The sequence below is a fragment of the Pseudorasbora parva genome, chromosome 1 (genome assembly GCF_024679245.1).
Source record: "Pseudorasbora parva isolate DD20220531a chromosome 1, ASM2467924v1, whole genome shotgun sequence".
In the NCBI taxonomy this organism is placed as follows: Eukaryota; Metazoa; Chordata; class Actinopteri; order Cypriniformes; family Gobionidae; genus Pseudorasbora; species Pseudorasbora parva.
In genome coordinates this window covers 43004603-43031940 of record NC_090172.1, presented here as the reverse complement: position 1 = coordinate 43031940, position 27338 = coordinate 43004603, and the positions used below count along the sequence as shown (strand labels likewise).

The following is a 27338-nucleotide window of genomic DNA, read 5'->3' as shown; positions in this document are numbered from 1 at the left end:
ACTCAGAGAAGACGTCGAGCTTAGCTGTCAATCATGATGCCCCCCCCCCCCCCGGGTTTTTATAGCATCAAATAACTAACTAAAATTAAACTTATTTTAAAAACGAACACTTGAAATGAAATCATCGTGATGATAAGATAACTGCCTTCAGAGACATAAACTAACTTTGGGGAAAAAATATTTGAAGTGTAATTTTATTTAGTTTGCCTCGCGTCCATTAGAAAACACCAGTCACCGGGGGGCGATCGAGGCGCGAAAGCTTCAGTATCTGAGAGGGAGACTGCAGGCTTGGTGTAGAGCCAGAAGACACGAATGAGAACTCGCACGCTCTCTGAGAAGGTTTATCTCTGTGCATCAATCGAGAGCGCGCAAACGTCTCACAGCGCAAATATTGAGTTATCTTTCAAGTATTGTGCTTGAATGGACAAACTCACTTAAAAAGTATGTCAACATGTCCATCTTGATGAGTATCCAAGCAAAAAGTCTGAATATGCCTTAAGTGGACTTTATACAGTCGAGAAAGACGACGCATAGCCTTCTATTAGGTCTTAAAGGGGCAGTAGCCTTTACTGCTGTCTGTTTAATGTCAAACAAAAGATAAGGGCATCACTCACTGCTCTTGATTGAATAGCTTGTGTAAGTTTAATAAGGATTAATATTTCATTTAAACAGTGAAATGTGCAATTATTTTACATTTGATTACTTTATTCAATTTCTCTACCTAAAAACTAAACACTGAAACAAAAACAAAACTAATACTAAAAACACTGTTTATTTTATTAGTATCTTTGCTCAATAGTATTTATTTGGGCTGCTGCTTGTATTTAAGGTATTTGTTCTTATTTTCTTTATTTTTATTTGACAGTAGTCCTTTACTAAATATAGAAACATATATATATATAAATTGTGTGTATGTATTAATTCATTTAACATGCTAATCCAGCTAAATGTAGCAACACACTCTAAAAAATGCGGGGTTAAAAACAACCCAAGTTGGGTTGAAAATGCACCAACCCAACAATTGGGTTGTTTTAACCCAATGGTTGAGTTGTTCTTACCCAGCAATTGGGTTGTCTTAAGCAACATTTAACCCAACCACTGGGTTAAAACAACTCAACCACTGGGTTAAAACAACTCAACCATTGGGTTAAAACAACTCAATTGTTGGGTTAGTGCATTTTCAACCCAACTTGGGTTGTTTTTTACCCAGCATTTTTTAGAGTGCATTATCCATTAGACTAATCAGCACAAATACTGTAATGGTCTGAAACATGACAGCATGACCTCCAAACAGAGTTCGTCTTAAGCTCTGCTGCTTTTCATCAGCACGTCCTTGGAAAGCTGCGCACACACTCAAATTAGTCTCCCTATTGGTATGTTTTGTTCTCTTTCAAAGGAAGCTTTATTTAGGGTTACTTAGCGCAGTCATACTTGGTGTATTCTCGCATTTGTTTCTGCTCATGCAATACAGTCATAATAATGGCTGTGTTCATCCATTCTGACAAAGGGGATTGTGGGAGCTTGAGTGAATGGGGTGAGCTGCTGTTTCAGAGGCATTTGGGGTATTTGAATCCTCTAAATAATACTGCCACTCTCCGTCATTTTCATTAATAAGAGAGCTGTGAAAAGAGCCATTTATTATACTTTAGAGCTCTTGTCTTACTGGTTTTGTAATGTCATAAGACCAACAAATGACTCTCCCCTTCACTCACTCACTTTTTCTCTTTCGTTGCGCTCCCTCTTTCTCTCGGACTACAGCACACCCTCTACAGCAACACACATCTGTCATTTTGACAGCCCTGGAGTTTTGGGCCTACAGAGTCCTCCACTTTCCCCACCCTTTTCCTATATTAAAGAGTGTTATTGTTTTGAGCAAAGCCGTTTGGAGTGACGGGAGAGAGTCCTGCCACTCTCCTCAGACTGGAGAAGAATCTCAGTGGGGTCGCTGTCAAGAGCTACAGGCGAAGGGGAAAAATCAGACTGAAGCTGAAGCTGAAGCTGAACTCTGAGCTGTTTAAGAGTGTCAAATAGCCACCTTATTTTTCATGTAAGAGCAGGCACGGCCATTTATAAATTCAACGTGTCTGGCTTCCAGTTATTTTTAGATGTTCTAAATAGCTTGATATTGCAAACTGGTATTTCTTGCCATATTATTTTAATGTCTTAATTATAAGCAAAGCGTGAATAGTTTTACCGCTTGCGTTGTTATTCTTCTCTTTATTTGCCAATAGTAGCTAAAAACATTTGGAAATATCCAAATCCATGTTTTTACACAGGTTTCCTGACCCTGTACTGCCATTGGTCAGACAAACGGATAGTCCCACCCCAAACTCAATACATTTGTTATGCCAATGCTGATGTATTGGGCTGTTTGGGATGCTCAAAATAAGAGCAATGTTTTGATGGAGATAGTGTTTACAATTTTGGGAGAATCAGTCTACACATGGATTAATTATAGAGACTTCTGCAATTATGCTGTGATAGGAAAATGCTTTTCAGTGAAAGCACAAGATGACCTCTGACTACATGTAAAAGTACTGAAAATGACAACAAAAAAACACAAGAATTATCATATACATATAAGCAGCAATCAGTGAAACAAACAGTAACACCGTAATCTGCATAATTTATTCATTTGTGGCGCATTGCTGGAAAACATCTGTTAGATGTTGTCTGCACATAGACCTTGTTTTATATATTTAGTTTTATTTAAAAAGCTATTTATTACACATAGCTATGTCTGATTGATCCTTGACTATTTTGTTTGTTTGTACAGTATATTTTAACATTAACTGAGAAGTAAAAGTTGCTTTAGAAGTAAACATGCAACAAGTTTTTTTTTTTTTTTTTTAAATAGCTTTTAATGTCAGCACAGGTCAAGTTATGATATCATGCATCATGTTTGGAAAAATGCTCACATTATTTCTATTAAATGTACTCGCAACCCCAGTCCAGCCACAATGAAAGTGTCCAAACTTTATTTGATTTACATAATGTAATGTGATTATAAGCACCAGTCCATCAGAAACAGATTTTGAAATGTTTCTGACATATCTTGGCTTGCATTCACTTTGCAAAGACTGTCTGCCACCAGGGGTTTTTCGCCTCTCATTTGTGAGTTCAGCACTTTCCAGTTTTTGTGATGCTCTCACTACTTGCTTTGCTCTGCTGTCAATCCCACAGTCCCCAGTGCAATCCTGCCACTCAACTCCCATGAAGAATGAATTGGAATTGCTCGCTCATGCTCACTGTGTGCCAATGGACATCTAAAAGAAACTACATATCATATTGCAGTGGTCCTGTGGACATTTTTACGTAGTTACACTTTTTACTCTGACAGGGCCCATTTTCATGATCTCGCCTGGGGCCCCACATGCCGACCATGTTTACTTTTCCTTGTATATAAATATTTGTGTTAAAGTTTCCAGTTTGTATTCCAGTGTGTATTATCTCAGCATCAGTCAGTAGAGCTTTTACTGTTCCTGTGGTTTATTTCACTGCAGAATAAGCACAGACAAAGTGATTTGTTTATATAATTCCTGCACAAACCCAGAGGTTCCTCAGCCTTTAATCTTCGGGACACTCTGGGATCCTCTAAGTGGGTCTGGAATGAAATCACTTTTACGTCATTGCTGAATTTAGCATGTACTGATCTATGAGGAAATGTTAGGATATTTTTATCTGTCAGGTGCATGGCTGTGGCTGTAGATAAATAATTATTTGTCAGTATTTCAAATGCAGAACATTTCATTTGTTCTCGAACTTCGCACCTGTATGCTGCCATGAAGAAACCTAAATCTGCTGTACTTCAACCACAGCAATCTGCCACTTGTAATATCTCTTTTATATTTCATACTCAACAGCTTATAAAACCAAAGAAACAACATCCGTTTAATAATGGATGTTGTTCGAAGCTTTGGTTTTGCAAAAGTTGCTTTGATTAAGTGAACTCTTGAAGATAAATTACTTGTTTCATGCTTATTTTCAGTTGCACTGTAAAAAGCAAATGTGCCCTTAAAGAGCTATTTCTGTCTGATTTGATTCAGTCATATAAAATCATATTTTGGAGTAGAATTAAACTCTGTTTATTTAGATGTATGCAAATTAAGCACACTTTTAGTTTGCCTAATTAAATGTTTACAGTTGTTTCCTTGTGCATCTAAAAACTGTGTTTTCTGTCAGCCTCATCATCCCCGTGTGGTCAACCAAATGATTCCATGGCAACATTTATGAAATTAGTTTTTAGTGAAATGCAGCAATGGGACCTAGTTTGTGTTGATCAACCATTCCTGGAAAATAAAAATAAAATATCACTGTTTGCACGAAAATACCGTCCTTCATATGAGACGTTAAACCGAGGTCCTGACTCTGTGGTCATTAAAAATCCCAGGAAGTCCTTCATGAAAGAGTAGAGGTTTGAGCCCGGCATCATGGCCAAATTTGCCCATTGGCCTCTGTCCATCATGGCCTCCTAATTGTCCCCATATACTGACTGGCTTCATCACTCCGTCTCCTCTCAACCAATCAGCTGGTGTGTGGTGAGCGTTCTAGCACAATATGGCTGCCGTCGCATCATCCAGGTGGATGCTGCACATTGGTGGTGGTTGAGGAGATTCCCCCTTCTATATGTAAAGAGCTTTTTTGAGTACCCAGAAAATAACTATATAAATGTACAATTTTTGTTTATTTTATTTAAAATTATTATTAACCTGTTAAACCTGTTATATTTGTTATTTTTTATTAAAGAATATGTAATCTAATTCCAAAATGTGATAATAATATTAAGCAGCAGATCAGCATATTAGAGTGGTTTCTGAAGGATCATGTGACACTGAAGACTGTAATTAAAAAATTCACCTTTGCAATCTCAGTTATACATTTTAAAGATTTTCAAATTTATAAAAATTGAAAACGGTTATTTTAAATTGTAATAATATTTCACAATATTCAATTGTTACTGTATATTTTATTTAAATAAATTGGTGAGCAAAAGGGTCTTCTTTCAAAAACATTTATGTGCAGTAGAACCCGAGATTGAGATGTGATTGTGTTTCCACTTGTGATTCTATTTTATGATTACTATTTTAATAATCTATATCTTGTATGAAAGACAGCAGAGAACTAGCAAAGGGAGGCCAAAAGAGCTAATGGTGTGCTTTTATCCATCTTTAACACTGTTGGGACATTTTCCCTGGAGCAGCCTCCTAAGAGTCTTTATTTAGGGCTGCGTGATTGCAAGAGAAAGCAATGTAAGAAAGAATGAGTGAAAGTAATATTCCTGAGGGATGATGCATTGGATATTTCCCCATTTTCAGATGAAGCTGATGAACAGTGCCCTCCCTTTAGAGACTGAGTCTCTATATGAAAATGAATTATTCCGCTTATCAGATGCCTCGTGATGATTTGTAGATTCAAGGTCTCTTTGCCAGTTGTGAAGCTAATATTAAACAATATTAAACAACTATTTTCGGCCTGCTGTTTTCTCCTCATTTACTTGAGAGAGGAAGGATGCCCTCTTTCCGACGGCCTCTGCAGTGTGTTCAAGAGCAGATCTATATGACTGGCTCAGACAGACACTTTATTCATTCCCAGTAACTGTCAGGGCAGAATGAGAGGCATCCATCATGCGCAAGTCAACTCTTTTCCCTCGCTCATTTCATTCAGTAGCAGAGTTATATTATAGTGTGTGTCCTTTTAGTGTTTGACAGCTTAGTGTGTTCTGAGCAATTGTAAAGAACAAGCTTAACTGAAGCCCCTATAAAAGTCATGATGTGTTAATGGCGGTGTCATATATCTTACAGCCTTGAATCACATCGTCCTCTCTTGTACGGAGCCACGCAAAGGCAAGCAAACTCCAACCTACACTACGTCATTTGCACTAGCTTTGTGTAATATGGGTGGATTAATTATCTGACGTGATGCAATTGTGGGTGAGAGAAAAGAAAAGTGCTCCTAGATGTTCTCTAGCCTTAATGGCCATCATGAGGTTGCAGTGCGTTTGGACCTCTGATGGCCATTAATGAGCCTCCTCATTGAAACAATGGAACAAAGGACACTGATCTCTTCTGTCATGTGGCGGTTTCTACCTCGCTGTACCTTTCTCTGTGTGTGTCTCTCTTTCAACCCTGGATGTCAGCATCATGATGCACACCTTCTTGTAGGAGAAGGCATAAAAGTGAAACCTCATTACAGGCTGCTCTGCTGGAGCTCCATCCAGGGCCTTTTGTTTTGCCCTGTAGAGGTCAGGAACTGATTAAAAGTTGAAAAGTGTGGGTTAATCACTGACTGACCCCCTGGGAGCTGTTGTGGCCCTCAGTCCATTTTAATCAACGAGTCTTTAAGATGGTGTGGTTGACGACTCTATCCCCCCTGTCCAGACATTTCCCTGCGTGGTTTGTTTTGTTTTTATAGTGTTTTGTTGTAATGCAGTGTAAAAAACAAAAACAAAAAAAACCCTGTAGTTTACAATACGTAACATGCATTTGTTTTTTCGATAATATAGTAATTACATGCTTAGTCAGAAGTGTTTTGTTTTCTAGTGTTACAAGATGTATCAGATTAACAGTTATTAACTGTAATCTGTTAAATATTCAAAGCATGCCTAGTCATTAGTGTTTTGTTTGGTGTTTTCTAGTGTTTTGTTGTCATGTTTTCTGTAAAAAAAAAAATTACATGTAATTTACCTGTGACTACAGTGGCCCAGTAGTGCAGCCGTTCTAAATTAAACCACAACACAACAAAATCACCACAACACAACGGAAACAAGGCACAACACAACGAAATCACCACAACACAACGGAAACAAGGCACAACACAACGAAATCACCACAACACAAAAGAAACAAGGCACAACACAACGAAATCACCACAACACAACGAAATCCCCACAACACAAAGGAAACGAGCCACAACACAACGAAATCACCACAACACAACGAAATCACCACAACACAACGAAATCACCACAACACAACGAAATCACCACAACACAACAGAAACAAGGCACAACACAACGAAATCACCACAACACAACAGAAACAAGGCACAACACAACGAAATCACCACAACACAACGAAATCACCACAACACAACGAAATCACCACAACACAACGAAATCACCACAACACAACGAAATCACCACAACACAACGAAATCACCACAACACAACGAAATCACCACAACACAACAGAAACAAGGCACAACACAACGAAATCACCACAACACAACAGAAACAAGGCACAACACAACGAAATCACCACAACAAAATGGAAACGAGCCACAACACAACGAAACCGCCACAACACAACGGAAACAAGGCACAACACAATGAAATCACCACAACACAACGAAATCACCACAACACAACGAAATCACCACAACACAATGGAAACGAGCCACAACACAATGGAAACGAGCCACAACACAACGGAAACGAGCCACAACACAACGAAATCACCACAACACAACGAAATCACCACAACACAATGGAAACGAGCCACAACACAACGAAATCACCACAACACAATGGAAACGAGCCACAACACAACGGAAACGAGCCACAACACAACGAAATCACCACAACACAATGGAAACGAGCCACAACACAACGAAATCACCACAACACAACGAAATCACCACAACACAATGGAAACGAGCCACAACACAACGGAAACGAGCCACATCACAACGAAATCACCACAACACAACGGAAACGAGCCACAACACAACGAAATCACCACAACACAACGGAAACAAGGCACAACACAACGAAATCACCACAACACAACGGAAACGAGCCACAACACAACGAAATCACCACAACACAACGGAAACAAGGCACAACACAACGAAATCACCACAACACAACGGAAACAAGGCACAACACAACGGAAACAAGGCACAACACAACGAAATCACCACAACACAACGGAAACAAGGCACAACACAACAGAAACAAGGCACAACACAACGGAAACAAGGCACAACACAACGGAAACAAGGCACAACACAACGAAATCACCACAACACAACGGAAACAAGACACAACACAACGAAATCACCACAACACAACGGAAACAAGACAACACAACGAAATCACCACAACACAACGAAATCACCACAACACAACGGAAACAAGACAACACAACGAAATCACCACAACACAACGAAATCCCCACAACACAACAGAAACAAGGCACAACACAACGAAATCACCACAACACAACAGAAACAAGGCACAACACAACTAAATCACTACAACACAACGGAAACAAAGCACAACACAACGAAATCGCCACAACACAACAGAAACAAGGCACAATGGTTACACACTTAAAACTGATTGTAGTGTTTATATCTTTGTAAGAATGACCAATCTATAGAACAATGGCAAGGAAAACTAACTTCATTGCACTCCGAGAGCCCCCTCGTGGTCGGGAGCGTTTCCGTTGTTTTGCCTCGTTTCTGTTGTGTTGTGGCAATTTCATAGCCTGACAAGTCAGACCCACATCAAGATGTTTGGTCTGGAAACTCACCATTAACAGGGCTCAATCCGAGGGGCGGGATAAACGGTTGTCTTTGTGTTGTGGATTAATTTAGTATGGCTGCACTACTGGGCCCCCGTATATGACCCATGTAAGAGTTATTTATGATAAAATACTTGGCATGCATGCTTGATATCTGTTGACTGTGAAACTAGATAGTAGCCAAGAACACTATATTTTTAATGTTATTTTTAAAAATCTATTATATTCTACCATTTTATGTTAAATGCCTTTTGTCACAATTCTCCAGTGTGAGTGCCTGTGATCACCACCAAAGGGCACTCCACCCCGGACTTTCATTCTGTCATAGACTACATTACCCATAATCCTTTTCCTGGACTCATTAGCGCTCTTTACACTGTTTACACCTATGTTTCATTACCTTATTACCTCTGCCTATGGCCCTGTCCTGAATGGCACCCTAAACCCTTACGGTCTTCCTCTGAGTCCACACTTTCATGACGCAATGCAGCTTTGACTGCTGGTTAGAAGTCATCTGCGTAGCTTGCAAACTTGCGGGCTCAGCTAAAGCAAACTCATGAGCACCCTTCTTTAAGCTTAAATGACGAATGGGACACCCTATGGTCTTGTTGACTTAATAGACTCACTTACTCAATGGCCATTGTAAGTCCACAAGACATGAAATGTGCCATTTGGGACAGGGCCTATTTTCACTCTGCCATTCACTGCGAAGTCTTGTTTGTTGTAATACTGCATTTCTGAGCATTTTCCCTAGTTTCTTGTCTCTGGTATTGGATTACTTGTCTGTTCCGTGGATTACCCTTTTGCCTGTCTCTCCTGTCTTGTTTGCCTGTTTGGACTGCTTGCATGACCTACTGCCTGGTTTTGACTATGATTGTGGATAACCCTCTGAATAAACACTGCGTTTGGATCCTACTTTCTGTCTCAGAGCAGTTACGTTACACCTTTATAGGTGTAAAAATAGAGCTGATTATTTTGATTTTACCCAAACAACTACTTGATTTCATTAAACTCTTTGGAAACTCTAATTGGCCTTTCTTTGTCTCGGAGAGGAACCTTGCCTGCCCTCAGCAGTCGTGGATCAGTCTGTTTATCATGACCCTCTCAGGGATTAGCAGCAAACAGTAATAAATTAAGTTGTAAGTGATACTCACTCCTGGTGTTTAAGAAATTTCCCCCTGAATAGATCCACTGACTGTGAATAACAGAATGTAGGGATTGCCGTGACTGCCTCTGCCCTTGGAGCCTTAACAATAACACCTCAAGGGTTTGTTTGGATGGTGTGAGCTAAGCGTCTGGTCAGGGTGGAGAAGTCACTTATGAGATATTTGCACTGAGACAGGACAAATGAGCACAGCACAGCTTTAATCAGATAAGGCTGTGGCTGTGCATATTATACTGGCTGACAGAAAAGGGTTTTCTACTGTTCTTCTGACACATAAATCACCCTCTGTGGTCTGTGGATCACCCTGTTAATCTCCCAGCTGTAAAGCAACCTCTAACCTGTCTCTCTTCTGTTTATCAAAGCTGCTATGAGAAAAGAGCAGAAAGTCAAGACCCAAAAAACAAAACACACACCATGTTTTTGTTGTACTGAAGGCTTGCTAACCCAGCCTGAATGTTAATTCTATTGTACGCTTACGGGCTGTCGTTGGCCATTCGTTCTGTCATTTTCACTTTCAGTTTAACAAGCCATAAAAACTGTCTGAGACATAATGCAAGAGACAAAATGAGGGAGACAGTGGAGGTCCAGACCTTTTTCCTTCCAAGCGTGGAAACGATGACAGGAATTGTGATGCAAAATAGAGGTAATGTTTGAGAAAGAAAAAGAAGAGCGAGGCAGAACGGGTAAATGAATCCACCTTTGACTGTCAGTGGATTGACGATTCTCTGGCCTTAAGGTGAGCATTCTAGGATGCGAGCAAGTGATTTGGCAGGAACCAAAACAAAATGGATGTCCTAGAAGTAAACAAACTCTAAGGAAGACAGAGAGAATGACAGCATCAAAACAACACTGTCCCGATCTCATCCGGGCAGAGATAATTGAAAATAAATGATGTGTTGTCGCAGAGGTGCTGCAGACTAAATACTAATTTGTGCCGCAGAGGCGGGCAGGATGCTAAACCAGCATGTCAGCAGTGTGAACAGGCTGTAACCTCTCGCCTTCTCGTAGTTGCCTGTCTAATCTTTTATTTTTTTATCCATTAATTCAGCGAGGCCAATTTAGATGTTTGCGGATTTAACAGGTTAAGCTAGCTCTGAGTCCATACGTGTTAGCTCTGCCAATAATTGCTTATTTATCCTTTTTTTGCTCCCTCTTATCCAAAAGTCACAAGTCAGATGGAGGTAATTTGAGTCTGTGTAGGGTCAGGAGGCTGTGTTTAAATTGTCTGGCAGAGTTTTTCTAAAAATCTGGTCATATTCCTAGGATTAATAATCAATGGGGTCTACAATTCATGGACAAAGCTATCAATAGCACTTATCTCAATGGCATTTGCTTGACTGTTCACATCACCCATTCTTCTGCCATTCTTTTCTCATTAAACTTATGAATAATCACTCTGAAGCTGTAAGCTCATTTCTTACTTTTAAAAGCCTTTCAGAAAATGGTCAAAACATAATATATAGTACCATGGAATATTTTTATATTTATTCATATTAAATCATATATTAATGCCCAACATCTCTGTTTATCAAACAAAGAGACAGAGATCTGCTTAGTGTGAGTCATCACCCTATCTGAAGATTGATTGGGGTGATTTTTATATTATTTTGTTTCAGCTAAACTTGATTTTGAAGGAGAAAAATTGTATAGTTATGTCATCTTCTAGCAGGGGCTAATTAACCTATATTAACCAACTAAAACTTAATCGCTTGATATTAATGACATGTATGCAATTTTGTAGCATAAATGTAAAACTCTATTTCAGAATTCAGAATTATAACTAACACAGCAGAAATGCCTCCAATCGCCTTCATTCAGCCAGCATACCCAGACGGTAACGAACACATGCTTTTTCTTTTATATTTACTTATGTGCATAGTGCTACATGCTCCCTCAGCCATCATACTGTAAAACATTTATTGTGGTTAAAGATTGTAAAAAAATGCAACTGTAAAAACTTTTTATTGGCTGAACATTTAAGTAGGTTGGTATATTAACTCTTTCCCCACCATTAATGTAAATTTCCGTAATTTATGAGACAACGCTTCCCAGCTGTTATACGGTTCGGGGCATTATTGTCACATGCCTGTCCTGTCTTGTGTGCACATGTGGGTTTTGTTATGTTGAGCATGTGCTGTCAATGTCTGATCCTTCCCTCTTGTTATCTGATTAGTGTTTGATTTCTCCCACCTGTTCCCTCTTGATTTCTTCCCTTTATAAGCTCCTTGTGTTTGTCGGATCGTTGTTATGTCTAGGTCTCCTGGTTCACCGTGATTTCCCAGTTGGTATGTTTTTGAGTTTATGTTTTGATTATGTATTTTGCCCCCTCATGGTTTTTGTTTTCTCTTTGCTTTGTTTTGTATTTGTTTCTTTTGGTTAATAAATCACTCCTTTTGCACTTGAATCCTTGCACCAGTTTTTCCTTTGTGTTTATGTAACAGAACGATCCGACCAAGGGAAGAAATCAAGAGGGAACAGGTGGGAGAAATCAAACACTAATCAGATAACAAGGGGGAGGGATCAGACAATGACAGCACATGCTCAACATAACAAAACCCACATGTCCACACAAGACAGGACAGGCATGTGAAAGTTATGACATATCTTCTAAAAGAGTACAGAATTTCTGGATCAAAATACAGGTCAAAAAGAAGCAGATACAATTGATAGCATATGTAATAGGGCTGTCAAGCAATTAAAATATTTCATTGTGATTAATCGCATATTGTCATGAGTTGACTTGTGATTAATCACAATTTAATTGTATATTTTTATCAGTTCTAAATATACCTTATATTAAAGCAGCACTTGGCTACTTTTGCTCTCGGGGTCCCCCTACAGTTTGGAAAAAATAATGTCCTCAACTACTGTCGTAAGCGCTGTCATCCTACAACGGGGGATGCCATCGCGCGTGCATTTGTTGACATGACAACCCTGATAGCCCTGAACTAGTAATGCGTGGGTCGTCTCATAACCCGCGGACCCCGTATGTATATTTAATGGTCGCGGGTGCGGGGCGGGTTGTAAAAATATATACAGTGGTGCGGTGCGCGCCAAATGACTTCATAAAAGTGGCGCCGCGGGTTGGTGCAGCACTAACAGTTAACCTGAACACTGCAAGAGTTCACCTGCAGGTGTTCTTCTGGCGGCACGTGTGAAATGTCTTCATCCCAGGTAACGTTACAGTCAGTGGCATATGTTTCAGCATGTCATATGAATATAATTTCATGGGTTTTATTTTTTTCAAACGCCAAATAATCACGATGCTCACGTTTACAAGTCAGTGTCATTATAGTAGTCTATTGGTTACCGTTTTACAGAATCTATATGATACTTCAGTTCAATGTTTGAGTGGTAGGTAATCACTATAACAAGCATGACAGCATCGGTCGGGCACGCCTCCTTCAGCTCACGCCGACGAGCAAACGCTGGTCACATGTTGATCCTCGTCCTGCCTTTAATCCCATCATTTTTTCATTTCCTCTTATTGCTTTCCTCCAACAAAACATTTTCTTTCTTATTTGTCTCTGCTGCTTCGGACATGACTATATTATCCGACGAACAAAGTTGGGCTCGCACGTCTGAATTTAAGGAAGTGTGGGTGTTGGTGGAAGTGACGTATATGCCATAAAGCAGTCGAATTTTGTAGTTCTTTTTGTTCTCGGGTTACTACCCAAAACCCGAAGTTTAGTACGATTAAAAACGATACAGACCCCATCAGGCTATGGCAGACGTGTCATTCAACCTATTGTAAGTCGATTTATCATCACAAGAGTCTTAAAAAATATATTATGAAGGTTGAAAAGTTACCTAGTGCTGCTTTAATATGTTTCAAGTTTTTAATACTGTAATCAACATGGGTATGGACAAATATGCATGCTTTATGCAAATATGCATTTATTATCACACACTCAGCATGAAGACTAGACATGTATCAAAGGTCACAGATTCATGTCTCTTAAGCCTAAGCTTAAAAATTCAGAATAAGCAGTGATTTATTGCATTTTAAGAATATAAATAGAGTTTTTACACTTGCAGTTTAGTTCATAACAGGGCACAGTTTGTATGAAAAACTGGTAATGTGAAAGCTGTAATGCAGACCTGTGAGTGCACCAGTACCACACCATACCTGGTGGAGGTCCATATTCCTCGAGTAGGAATATACGTAGTGTACCGTTTAAGCGATGCGCCTCCCCTTCCCTATTGAAATACCGGTATTTTGTATATGTGTTCCTTGAACAGTGAGAGAAACACGGGAGCACTCGTTCAGAAAAGTAACCTGCATATTCGTTTTAGCCGATTGTAATGTATTTAGTTTAATAAACCACATGTACTGTATACCTTAAATGGTGTTAATGATTTAGCTCGGATATGAGCGAGAGTGAGCTTCAGACTGCAGAAAATGTGCTCAGTGTAAAAACACACTTTTCTTTCGACCTGGAGTCTAATAAAAGTTAAGCAGAAAATATGGTAGCTTATGTAGGCTATAACTGCACTTGTTGCACAGTAATGTTATTGTTAACCCTTTTCTTTCCCTATTAATGTTTGCTGCTGCAACCTTTAAGTCAATGGCTGATCTCAATTTCTCCAACTATGGGCCACGGATCAAACAGAAAATGCATACTGCGTTAAACACGTTAATAAAATGAGTGCCATTAAAATGAATTTGCGTTAACGCGTTAATAACACGTTAATTTTGACAGCCCTAATATGTAAGCGTTTTTTCTCCAAAATGTTTTCTCATAAAGTAATGATAATGGCACAACACTTTCAGAACGATTTATCTTTCAAGGTTTTTTTTCTCAGAAAGGCCTTCATTGACATCAATGTCATTTCCTCTCTTAAGAGATACTAAAGATGTTGTTAAAAAGTCCATCTCACTACACTGGTTCTACAATCATTTTATGAAGCGACGAGAATAGTTTTTGTGCGCAAAAAAACTAATCCGAATCATGAATCAATACACTGATTCATAACGGTTTGAAACTTTGTTTTGAAATCGGCCCATCACTATATAAGTCACCATATCACTATATAAGTCACTTAAAAGACAAAAGTCGTTATTTTGTTTTTTTTTGCACACAAAAACTATTCTTATCACTTCATACAATTATTGTAGAATCACTGTAGTGAGATAGGCCTATTAAAATGTCTTTAGTGCCTTTTATGGGTCTTGAGAGAGGAAATGACATCGGTGTCAATGAAAGCCTTTCTGAGCCATCGGATTTCAACAAAAATATCTTCATTTGTGTTCCAAAGATGAACGGGTGTCGAACGACATTAAGGTATGTAATTCATGAGTAATTTCATTTTTGGATGAACTAACCCTTTTAAGCGGCAGACAAGCACGTGCTTAGAATGAACAGACTGATATAATCCACTGGTGTGAACACTAATATAGTTATCTTTAAAGTTATCGTTCTTGGTGTGAATGGGCCTTTAAGCTAGAATAAAACAGTTTTAAAGCAGATCTGTGTTCTTTCTTTTGATATATTGCATGTTTAAATACTCGTACAACAAAATTACCTGGGGGCCATGAACATTTTGTGAAAATCATCAAAAATGCTGGCAGTGACTAGCAAAGAGTTAACATATCAGTTAATGAAATATGTTTTTTTTGTACTGTAAAACGATACATTTCTGGCAACCACAGCTGCAAGTTTTTGTTTTTTTTTACCATAAATTTCACCAATTTTTTTTAACAGTGTAGCTAATGAGTGTAATGAGGAGCTGGATGGGAAAAGACAGACGATTGGCACGATGAAAGGTAACTCTCCATCAGCAGGGCAATTAGTAGTCGACATTAGACTGAGCTGAAAGCAGTGACGGGGTCTGAGACCTGCCCAACATCTCTGTTTATCAAACAGAGACACAGATCTGCTTAGTGTGAGTCATCACCCTGTCTACAGATTGATTGGGGTGATATTTTTTTCTTTCTAAGGTATTTGACATTGATAAATTGAGTCAGGGGGGCAAAAGATAGCTAAGCACCCAGTGTGTTTACAGTTTGGTGGAGCATGTGGATTTTGTTTAGGAATGTGTCTCTTGGGGCTTTGTTTGGAGATCTTTGAAGTCAGTGATGGAGGGTTTCCTTTTTGCTAATGTCCCTGCTCCAGAATTTTCCTAACTAACTAGCTAGTGATGTTAGTTTTGCAGTAACAAGTTAGGCCGGTGTTTTGCAAGCACTGTTTAGATAGATTATGACAAAAATAAATGCTACAAATCATCGCACTGTCAGGCCGAAACCCTATCTCTATATTTTGTGAATTTTGTTTCATAAAATCAATGCTACATTTTTACAAATATTTAGCCAATAAAAAGCATTTAATATTGTAATGTTGTTACTAAACCTCGTAACTCCATTGCCTCCTCAAAATTTTAGTCAAACCACATAACTCCACTGCCTCCATTTAGAATGTGCTGTGCAATCTCATTCTATGCTTGTTTGCAATGCAAGAAAGGATGTTTAAGTACAGCATTTTACTTTACTCAAGAAACGCTGTCTATAAAGGCTAACATTTTTTGTATTTGAAGAGCGGAGAATAGTCTTTGCTGTAGTTGAAGCAAATATACTGTTTTAAATATCCTGTGCATAGTGCTTCATCTTTTGTATCATGCATATTGATCATGTGATAACAACAAGAAAACAGAGCGCCACAATAAACTTTTTATCCTGTATGCTGTTGAAAACATATTGTGATCCACTGACTGCCTCAAGATGTGACTGTTATATATGTCATTTGCTGGTCAAAACCCTTAATTTGAGCTTGATTTTATCCCTTTATAGCATTTTACTAGGTTATTTATGTGTGAATGATAATTTTGTTAACATTTCCATTGAAAGAAACCATGTTCTTCCAGTAAGCTGCTTTGATTTGGCTTCCCTCTTGATGTCATGATACAACAAAGAAATCATAAAAAAACAACACTGACAAAACAGAGGCTTCGGTTTGGAACACAAACAACATTTTACTAATTTCCTCATTTACACAGTACGCAATTACACCGTACTCACTCATCTATGTAACATAACCAAACAAAATCTCTGATCAACTGTTCATGTCCAAATAGTACACTGAATACAGGTATATTTATCAAATATAATACAAATTTATATGTGTTTAAAAGGAATTTTCGGTGCACACAGTCTGCAGTGGTTTATGTCAGAATGAACGCATCAGGCTTAAACAAGCTTTTAACTGTTCATTTATTATGTAAATGTAAATACAGTATACTAATTTTGCACTTATATTACATTTTATAATTACAATCAGTCACGTTTTAAACTTTTTTGAAATTTTGGTAGGAATTGTTCAGTAAACCGTTAGTTTGGTAGGAACCTGCCTCTATTCCATGTGTGTAAATTTGGGTTTGAATGGTAAAGCTTATTGTGTTTGGATTTTTTTTTTTTTTAATGCCATGATACATTTTGCTGTTTAAAATTTTGGTAACACTTTATTTTAAGGTTCAGTTATTACCTATTACAGTTGCTTATTAGCATGCGTATTACTATGATATTGGCTGTTTATTAGTACTTATAAAGCACATATTAATGCCTTATTCTGCATAACCTTATTCTACATCCCTTAATCCTACCCAATACCTAAACTTAAATGCTACAAAAACTACCTTACTAACTATTAATAAGCAGTAAATTAGGAGTTTATTGAGGCAAAAGTCATTATTAATAGTGAATATGTGTTCCTCATACTAAAGTTTTACCAAAATCTTTTAATAAGGTGTATATGGTCCAGTTTCCCCTGGGGAGAAATATCATGTTGTTAAATTGGCTAAGTACAAATATAATAGGGAGTGTGGTTTCGCCACGAATGCAAAGTATATATGCATGTTGTTTTAAGAAAAAACGTATGGTAGTCAAAGTATTGAAAAATGGGCACATGCAAAAGAGAAAACACTGCTTCTGTGCATTAGAACAGACCATAATGACTGTTTGATACTGTACGTTCATTTGTGGCACTCTAAATTTTGCAGCCTCTAAATTGTGTATAAATACAATGGAGCATAAAAGCCATATAAAACAGTAGTTGTCCTATTTATGTAATTAAAAAGTCTCCCTGGATACACAACAGTGAACTGATAGTTCCGATGACAAACTATAATAAGCACCGGCTGTATCGCATCACAATCTGCCAGTGATATTCAGCTTTAATGCCCCTCTTCTTGTTCAGACTATATTTCTCTGGCTCAGAAGCTGCTGATATGAGGGGCGGGTGGTGTTGATTGGACGGTTGGTGGTTCTTTTGTCACAGTGAGCACAATTGTCCATGTGTTTGCATCTCCACCAGGTGGTCAAAGAACATTCACAAAAATATCTGCTGTTATTCAGCCCACTTTCTTGCTCCTGGTCCTGGTCCTTGTCCTTGTCCTTGTCCTTGTCCTGGATCCGGATTTATTTTATTTAAAACCTTTAAATTACATGTGTCTCATTTTCTTGCTGTGGTCTTTCCAGTAGAGTAGTTCACATCGCTAGACATCCTCCCTTCTTTATCAGATCCTTTCAGCCATTAATGTCAAACTTAAATACCAATATCATTGACAGGTGTGAATTGTTTCATGGCTAAGACCGTTTACGCTCAACGCTGGCGTCGGTGAGTGGCATGTGCCAGGCGACTCATTGTACTGCTTGGCATGCAGGTGGCAGATGGGCTGTAATTAATGAGAACCTGTTAAACAGTGATATGTGATCCCACGCGGTAATTAGAAAACAGTAGCATAGAGCCAGGCGGAGTAATTAGTCCGTCAGGGCCTGGGCTCCCAGGAGTCAACCCTCCTAAAGGAGATTTTAGCCATGCAGACTGAGACAACTAACACGAATCATGCTTATTTAGATTATTGAATGATGCATCAATTTGGTGGTGGTTGAGGAGAGACCCCTGTCATGACATTTATAATATAGCTTTAATGGTATCACTTTACAGTAGAACTTTTTTTGAATTTTACACAGCTGAAAATCAGTCGTGAGGGATGGACTTTTAAATGGCATGCACTTTCAAAACTGTTTTTGTCTAATAAAAGTATTTTGGAAGATGTTTCGTCAACTCAACAATTAGTATGTTGTTAAACAACTCACTGAATCCATTGCACATATCGTACTTCACTGTACATCCCTCACAGCCTTGGTTTCATTCCTGTCAAAAAAAATGTATATCTCTGCCTATACGGTTTAGTTTGCTTTGAGTCTTATTACCAAATAGTGACCAACTGTTTTTATAGCATTTATCTGGGTTAATGTTACTTTATAACATTGTTATATTAATGCATTTTTTTTTTTTTTAATATTTATTTTTGTTTGATAGTATTGCTAGTATTTTATATTATATATAAAATATTAAATATAGTTTGTACTTTTTTTAAGTTATATAAATGTTTGGGGTCAATAATATATCTTTTTTGAAAGTATCTTATCAAGGCTTCATTTATTTGATCAAAAATACCGTAAAACCGTAGTATTGTGAAATTTTGGAATTTATGTTTTCCATTTTTATCTAAAATACCTTAAAATGTAATGTATTTCTTTGACAAAGCTGAATTTTGTCACCATCATTACTCCAGTCTTCAGTGTCGCATGATCCTCCAAAAATCATACTAATATGATATTTCTTATTATTTTCAAAGTAGAAAACAGTTTTGCTGCTTACTGTTTTTATGTAAACCATGATACGTTTTTCAAAAATTATTTGATGAATAGAAGGTTCAAAAGAACACCATTTATTGAAATCTTTTTTTATCATTAGGAATGTCTTCGCTGGCAATTTTGATCAGTTCGGTGCATCATTGCTGAATTAAATGTATTTAAATTCAAAATATATATTGCAAAACACTACCGTTAAAAAAATTAGGGTCAGTAAGATTCATTGAATTTAAAGAGGTCATATAATGCTGTAAAACGTTTTAATATACTTTAATTAAAAATTCTATTTAGTATTCTAAGAAATCACTCATTTAACCTGGTGAAAAGCAGCTGTTTTCAGCAAGCTGTTTCTGTGCATGTGCATTTTATGCTAATTAGCTTTGCTCACCCCGCCCCTCTGTTCTGTGGGGGCTTTGAGTGTGAAGCGTTGCTTAGACAACAGGAGAAAGTTTGACAACGCGAGTCTCTCAGAACACATCTGTGCAAGTTCAGCTGTATCAATTCGATATATCAGATATATCAACATCAAAATGACTGCTCTGTTCATTATTACACCCAAGAACAGAACACCACAATCGCTTAGACGCCATTCTGCTCCAGCTTATCCACAATGGTGGACAACAGCTTGAGCTCGCTCACGGCAGGTCTGAGATGAAACGCTGCTGTCAATCAACAGTCGTGGAAGGGGTGTCCGATCGTGTGACGTCACACATCGAACAGCTTGATTTCAGACAGGTGAAAATATATAAGGAGATTTAAAAAAAAACACTTGATGGATTTTTATCATTATAGGATGGTTGTGGACAGTCACTACCAACACACATTGCTGTATAATCAACTTGTAAAAGTGCATGTACCATTATATGACCCCTTTAACATTAACATAGATTAATAAATGCTGCAAAAATAGTTGTGCATTACTGAAAGCAAAATGACTTCAGATATTATATTTAAACTGTTAATACTGATAATACAAAAACCCAGGCAACCTGAAGAATGCCTGTGAACCAGTTTGAGAAGACGGCATGCTGCAATTAAAGTTAAAGATTGAATTTGAGTCACAGTAGTAGATTTAAAGCAGAGCAACTGAATTTGTCTTTTGATATTGCTCACTGCAAACTACAAAGCATTTGCTGAAAGAACCATTTTTCCTCCTCTGTGCTACCAGCAGAGTAAATTAGAGATAGACAGGAATGGTGTATTTCATTGGCTACGCTCAGCTTACATTGAAAGGATGGCTAAAGAGTGGCCCATTAAGCTTTCCCTTATCACTCGTGTTTTGAATAACATCTTTTCAATTTTTCCTTTACAAAATCAGTCTCATTATTGCCTGTATTTTAGCCTGGTCCTCAGCCATCATTTGGGCTGTAATGTGTTTTCTCTCTCTAAAGTGACGGAGATGTCATCTTCCTACCTGAAGCTCAGGTTTGGCTTCATATTTGTCATCTTGCACAAGAAAAACATTCTGACATGATTGTTGTTGTCAGTGATTAATTATGAAAATCTGAAAAGTCACTGTCTTTCCCACGGCAAGCAACAACAAATGCTGAGTGAAAGAGTACACTCCCATCCTGCCTATGCTCGTAACCTTTCCGCGTCCTTTGGTCTACACAAGACAGAACACAACCTAGTTCAGTCATTCAGCTGCAATGGATCACCATTGTCATCTCTACAATGTCTGCACTTTATTAAGTGTGGAGGAAATCAAGCGTGAGGTTTCCTGTGCGCCTGAGCCAAGGACCCTCACAGCCCCGGGACGCTTGTGAACCTCCTCGTGCATCAGCCTCTTAATCTTCCAGTTTTCTGGTAGCCTGAAAAACACTTATCACATTACCATCTTCCTGCATCCCTCACATTGGCTTGCCGCATATTGTAAGCGTTAATCTGCATCTATGTGATAGTGTTGAAATGTGGTCTAACTTTCACTTTCAACTCCGCTCACTCTCTTTCTGTCTCTTTCTCTCGCCGCTGACATGTCTGATATTGCAAGGTTAATGTCCCGTCAGGTAGAGGCCCTCATTAGTAAATCATCATGTTGTGGAGGTAAGGCCGGTGCTGATATACGGCTCAGTGTCCTAGCCAGTAATCTGCCCGGGCTGGACCTGATGTTCTCCCACACACAAACTGTGATTTAAAGCAGCCAGAATGTCCAACGTATTTCATCATTCAGGACTGAAATCCCAGAAGTGTCAGCTGAGAAATAAAGAGAATTGTTTTTAATGGAGAGTGGGGGAGAGGAACCAGGAGTTGCGGTTCTGCCAGTGGTGCAAAAAGAGGAAAAATGACCACGCTTGATATCTATCAAGCTGCACGGGGGCCGCATTGATAGGATGTGGGGCGGGGGAATTACGCAAAGATTGGTTTCTCTAGCTGACCATATGTCACTGGCCGTGTATCAGCATGGCCTACTGAGGAATTGTGGGAGAGGTAGTATATCAACGCCTAGAGAAAAATAGCCCAATGCTCCGAAGTGCACTTGTGTTATTCATTTATTCATGTGAGCTGTTAGGGGCCATCTCTCACAGTAATGAGTCAGGGCTCAGATGGTGAGATCAACGTTAATTGTTTTGGTTGAAGTCATTGATTATTGAGTGCTTTAATTATTAGTCACATCTGTTCCTTCTGCTTTCCCCATGGATGAATAGTTCGATCTTTCGCGCTCTTACATCAAGTCCCATAAACCGCAATTGGTTTATTTTTGGTCTGATAAACTAAACAAACTCTGGCAATGATTAGACTTTGCAAATTGTCTTGCAAATAAACTAGATAGCCAGATTAGAAATCAGAGAGAGGGAGAGATCCTGCACCAATTTTCAAGGATCCCGTGGTCACAGAAAACTAGGAAATATCAGGAAATTGTGAAGTTGAAGTAGAAAAAAATGTCTTCTCTATATACTCTATCAAAATCAAATTTAGTTATTATTATTATTTGACTTTCACGATATACATGTTTTGAGTTTTATATTTATTTATATTAACTAAATGCTGTTCTTTTAAACTTTATATTCATCAAAGAATCCTGAAAAAAACGTATGGTCACACTTTAGATTAGAATCCATTTCATTATTAATTGAAATGCTAAAACTGTTTTTAACATGGATATATGAGAAATGTTTTTTGAGCAGCATATCAGAATGATTTCTGAAGACTGGAGTTATGATGAAGAAAATTCAGCTTTGCCATCACATTGATACATTTTTTATTTTCAGAAATAGTGAAATGGAAACAGTTTGTTTATATAGGATTTTTTTTAATGCAGCATATGATTGTTAAGCATGAGAATGATTGTGCGCATATTTTATAAATATCTGGAAAGGTCATGGCCTTTCGTTAGCTAAAATATCTGGGAACCCTGTATGTGGAATCCTTCTGCAAAGTTTGTTTAATGAGGTGAAAAATGGCATCCTACTGTTTTTTGTTCATTAGGAGTCTTAATATACCACGATAACCTCTGAAACTGACAGTCTGTTCCCTTTCTTTCTCCGCAGATAACTTTCTTCATGCTGTTGTCTGCTGTGTGTGTGATGCTGAACCTCGCAGGAGCCATCCTTTCCTGTCAGAATGCCCAGTTGGTCAACTCTCTGGAGGACTGTCAGCTGGTGAGAAAGCCATGTCCTCAAACGCATGCCTGAAATCACTTCTTTGTTGAAAAGGAAACCTTAAATAGATTAGTATGTCCAAACTGAAAATAGCTTAGTCCTAAACCTTTGTATTTTATCATCCTCTCAAAACTAGCCTGTCATTAAAGAATCAATCCATTGAGCAAGTATAGCTCCCAAGAGCATCATTCATTAACACGATGACCTTGTCAAGATTTCAGTGAAATTAGCTCGACATCCAGTCGCTAAGGCAGAGAAAATGAGTGTGTCTGCCGGGACCCATTTTTTTATGCCTGTAATATTCTGTTGGTGCAGAAATAAATATTAACACCCAGCACCTTTGTCCTCATTAAAATGGGTTCCTGATCGGCTGCTGAAGCTCACAGGGTTTTTCTAGCAAAAAAAAAATCATAATCATCAATTGTCTGGGGGGAGATTCTCTCACTGTGAGTGAAAGTGCAGCGGATGAGTGAATAGGACTGGGTGAGCCTTCATAGTGGAAGTCAATTCACGTACATTAGCCATGCTTGTGCCGAATGTCCTGTCATGAGATCACTTTGCCTTTGCTAGAGAGGAACGAATTCTTGAGGCGTTGTTTGAATTTGAGAATACATAATGAATATTTATTTTAATCTGTGTTGTTACAGCGGTACAGTTTAACTGTGAATTTTCAGTATGAAAGCTATAAATTGAAGTGCTAAAGCTAGACTAGAGATATAGCATTTAAAATAAAATAAAAACGAATTCATTCTTTTATTCTATTGTGGCAAATCATAATAGCTCTAAATTGTTGTTTTTGATACTGTAGGATATCCTCAATGAATGCCACAGTATGTTTGTGTGCTGCCCATTGTGCTCTTTGAATGAAGGCTTATAAAGGAGATTAATAGAGCAGTCAGTCTTTGCTGTGATTTCTATTGAGGTTGATGTATCAGCTCTACAGTGGGTCCATTGCTGGCCCAGCACGGCATAACAGCTCAGCACGGCTTCCCCCATTTCTGTTATCCAAAACTGGACACCCATCTCTCCAGCTCTAAGGCCATTTATCCGCCTGGTGTGGGAGCAATAAATAACTATGATCAGTTGAGTAGTAGTATTCAGAATTAGTGGCAAATTAATGTATTAGGAATTTATTTAATGTAGCACTAAATCCATTGCATTTGAAACAATTGCTAGAGTTTAGTGGAAGATCTTATAGTTGTTAATTATTCCACATCCATATCTCTGCGTACATTAATTAGCAGGTAATTCTCATTTGTTTGTTTCAAACACAATTAAATGCATGACTGGTTTTCAGGTTATGAGTGTAGGCTTTGAATTCATTTTAGCTTCTTTCCAGTATCAGTGATCTGTTATGTTTGTGGGTTTCATTTTTGAACTCAAGCTTTTGCTTTAACATACATTTGGGGAGGTCATTTTTAACGCAGTATATGTTTATATTCGTTAAAACATGAAAATGGACTTGAATGGCAAAGCTATTCCATCATTTTTAATTAAGTAATTCAACAATAGCGTCCATTCAGTTCAGTGGTAAATAGAAACTGAAGTCTGATGGTGGGCTCTCAGTATAGGAGCACACGTTGATGGTGAAGTGAAACTTTCTTTATAAATAATGATCAGTTGTTTTTAGATGAATGCACAAAGAAAGAGGTGATGGCTCTTTGAAACGGTACCTGAAAATGCTTTAATGATTCATCTTACAAAGGGTTGAGCACACACATCATGTGTCATGAGTTCAATAGATTGAACTTGTCATACAGATGAAATATTCAGGCGATTTCAATCTTTTTTTCTTTTTTTTATACTGTGAAGGTTGATATGCAATCATACATTCATATAATCAAATATAAATTATAATACTTTTTCTCCTAGCAATCAAAAGAAGCTTATATTGTGCCATTCTATGGTTTGTGAAATTAGTTGGATCCTATCCAGGTTTATTTTAGTTTTTTATTATTACATTAAAAATACATTTCAGCAAGCATGAAGCGATACCAAACATTTGAAGCTTCGCTAAATCAGCAGTAGAGATTTTTTTTTCTCACAAGATACTAATTTAAAAAATGAATAAGAACTTATGACATGCTGATCTTTACATTGTCCGCTCATTAAACAGGACCTTCATAATCTTCCAGTAATTCTCCATAATTGAACAGAAACAAAACACTGTCGTAATCACCTATTGTCATGGAAACATGGCATTGAGAACTCAGTGGCAGTCTGCATCTTGTGCTGTTGTGATGAAGCAGGTCAGGTATATCCTTGCCTTTGTCTACCGGTTCACACCAGGCTAAAGACAGAGTTCTGTCTCCATCAGTCTCTACTCGACTTGATTTAGGGATTAACATGTTGGATTAAGCATCTCCTCTCTGCCTACTGAACACTCGCCTCCTCAGAGACTTGATCCTGCCATGACTGAAATATTAATGAAGTTGTTTTCACGATTCAATTAACCCCTGCTTGGAAAGTTCACACATCGCTTTTGTGCAATATGGGTCAAATGGCGACTTTATTTCAGTGTAACACAAAAAGCATTTATAATGCTGGTACACCAAGTATTGGAATTATTTAGATATTTCTTAACAAACATGTATAATTAGGCTAAATCTGTTAGGCTCAATAATATTGGAAGTCTATACATGTTTCAGTGTGGGAGACTTTCATTTTTCTTTATTTTTCAATATAGTAAGCTTCCACAACTATGCAGATACATTTTATGTATGAGACAGTGGAAATCATTTTACAAAAAAAGTGGTAAAAGTAATATATGAATATATTTGCATTGAAAGGGAATTGAATTATACATGTTTTATAAATATGACCTTGTCTGCTAGCTGCCAGCTACATTATTAATATGTCATCATCCGTGGTAACTTTTAATTAACAAGTTTAAATTCAAATGCAGAAACAGCTGATTTTTTTGGAAGTTACTGAAAATCAGTTTTGTTACATTTCTTAAGGGGTAATATGAAAATATGATCCTGCTTATTTCAGACAGACAGAGAAACAAGTGTGCTAAACAAGTCTCATCGCTGTAACTTATGAAGAAATTTTGTGTGTCACAGTTGTCCCTGGCCTGCCACATTTACATGTTTGTGTTTCCATTTTGAGCAGCCACAACATAACAGTTTTATTGTCAAGTTTTATTGTTATCCGGAAACAATCATTTGACTTGCATGAAACTGAAACCAGTTTATTTCTGTCCTTCCTCAGATCAAATTTGACAGTGATGGTGTGTGTGTCTGCTGTGAGCTTGAGCACCTAAAATCCACCTGTAATAATCTGGGAGATACGCTTAAACTCAACCCGCTGAGGGACTGCAACACCATACGCCTCCGACTGAAGGTATTGTAGTTTGTGTTTGTGTTCGTGTTTGTTTGTTTGTGTGTGCGAACATGTGCGTGTCTGTGTGCGTGTGCGTGTGTGTGTGTGTGTGTGAATGTGTGAATGTGTGAATGTGTGAATGTGTGTGTGTGTGTGTGTGTGTCTGTGTGCGTGTCCGTGTACTTGTGTGTGTGTGTGTGTGTGTGTGTGTGTGTGTGTGTGTGTGTGTGTGTGAGAGAGAGAGAGAGAGAGTTGTGTACATGTATAGGTGTTTGTCATATCCTGTTATCCATATCTGTTTACAAAGTAAATTAGAGAATATGTGGTGTTTGAATTTCAGAACATTGTCAAAATAGCCAGCTACTTTTCATTATATTCTTTAATAGCCTCTTCTATCGATTTGATATTCAAGTAATGCATTTTTTTTTCTGTATGATACCAAAATACTTTTTGATTGCCTCAATACTTTGATTGATCATTTGAATATACTCCAGGGTTTCTACTGATACAAAGCCATATGCTAATCGCTAAAGTAACTCTAGGGACTGTCCTGTACATACACTACCGTTCAAAAATTGTAAGACATTTTTAATATGTTTAATAGAAGTCTCTTATGTTCACTGTGGCTATACATTTATTTGCTCACACATACAGTAAAAACAGGTATATTGTGAAAATTAACGGTAATGTATACTGTGTATAATGAAGTTATGCATTTGTATGATAGAAAAATGACAGTTTGCATTTGTAGTAGAAATGTGCAAATCCAGACCCAGTGATGGATAGTGTAGAACTACGAGAGATCATGAGACCTCAATCTTTTCTGGCACCATTATACTTGTGGGCAACCACTTAACCCAAAGTCACTCCAAGGATATTGTCCCTGCAGGAATGCCGCTGTAAGTCACCTTAGATGTAAATTGATGAGTTTCAGTGTTTACGAAGTGTTATTTACTCAATTTAACATAACTCGCATCACAATTTCTGATGTGTTGTTTTTTGTGCTATTCTTATAGGATATACAGAGAAAGAGATATTTTAAACAATAATGGTTTTGATTTGTACTGTTGTTC

At 37.9% G+C, this 27338-nt stretch overlaps 1 protein-coding gene across 2 annotated transcripts in view; it reads left to right on the top strand.

Moving 5' to 3' along the window:
* Positions 1 to 27338, top strand: part of fam189a1 (family with sequence similarity 189 member A1) — a 130227-nt gene that overhangs the window by 84392 nt on the left and 18497 nt on the right. For both annotated transcript variants that reach the window (XM_067441494.1, XM_067441486.1), the window contains exons 3-4: positions 22831 to 22941; positions 26155 to 26286. In XM_067441494.1, the coding sequence (XP_067297595.1) occupies positions 22831 to 22941; positions 26155 to 26286 (243 nt within the window). The remainder of the gene's footprint in view (positions 1 to 22830; positions 22942 to 26154; positions 26287 to 27338) is intronic.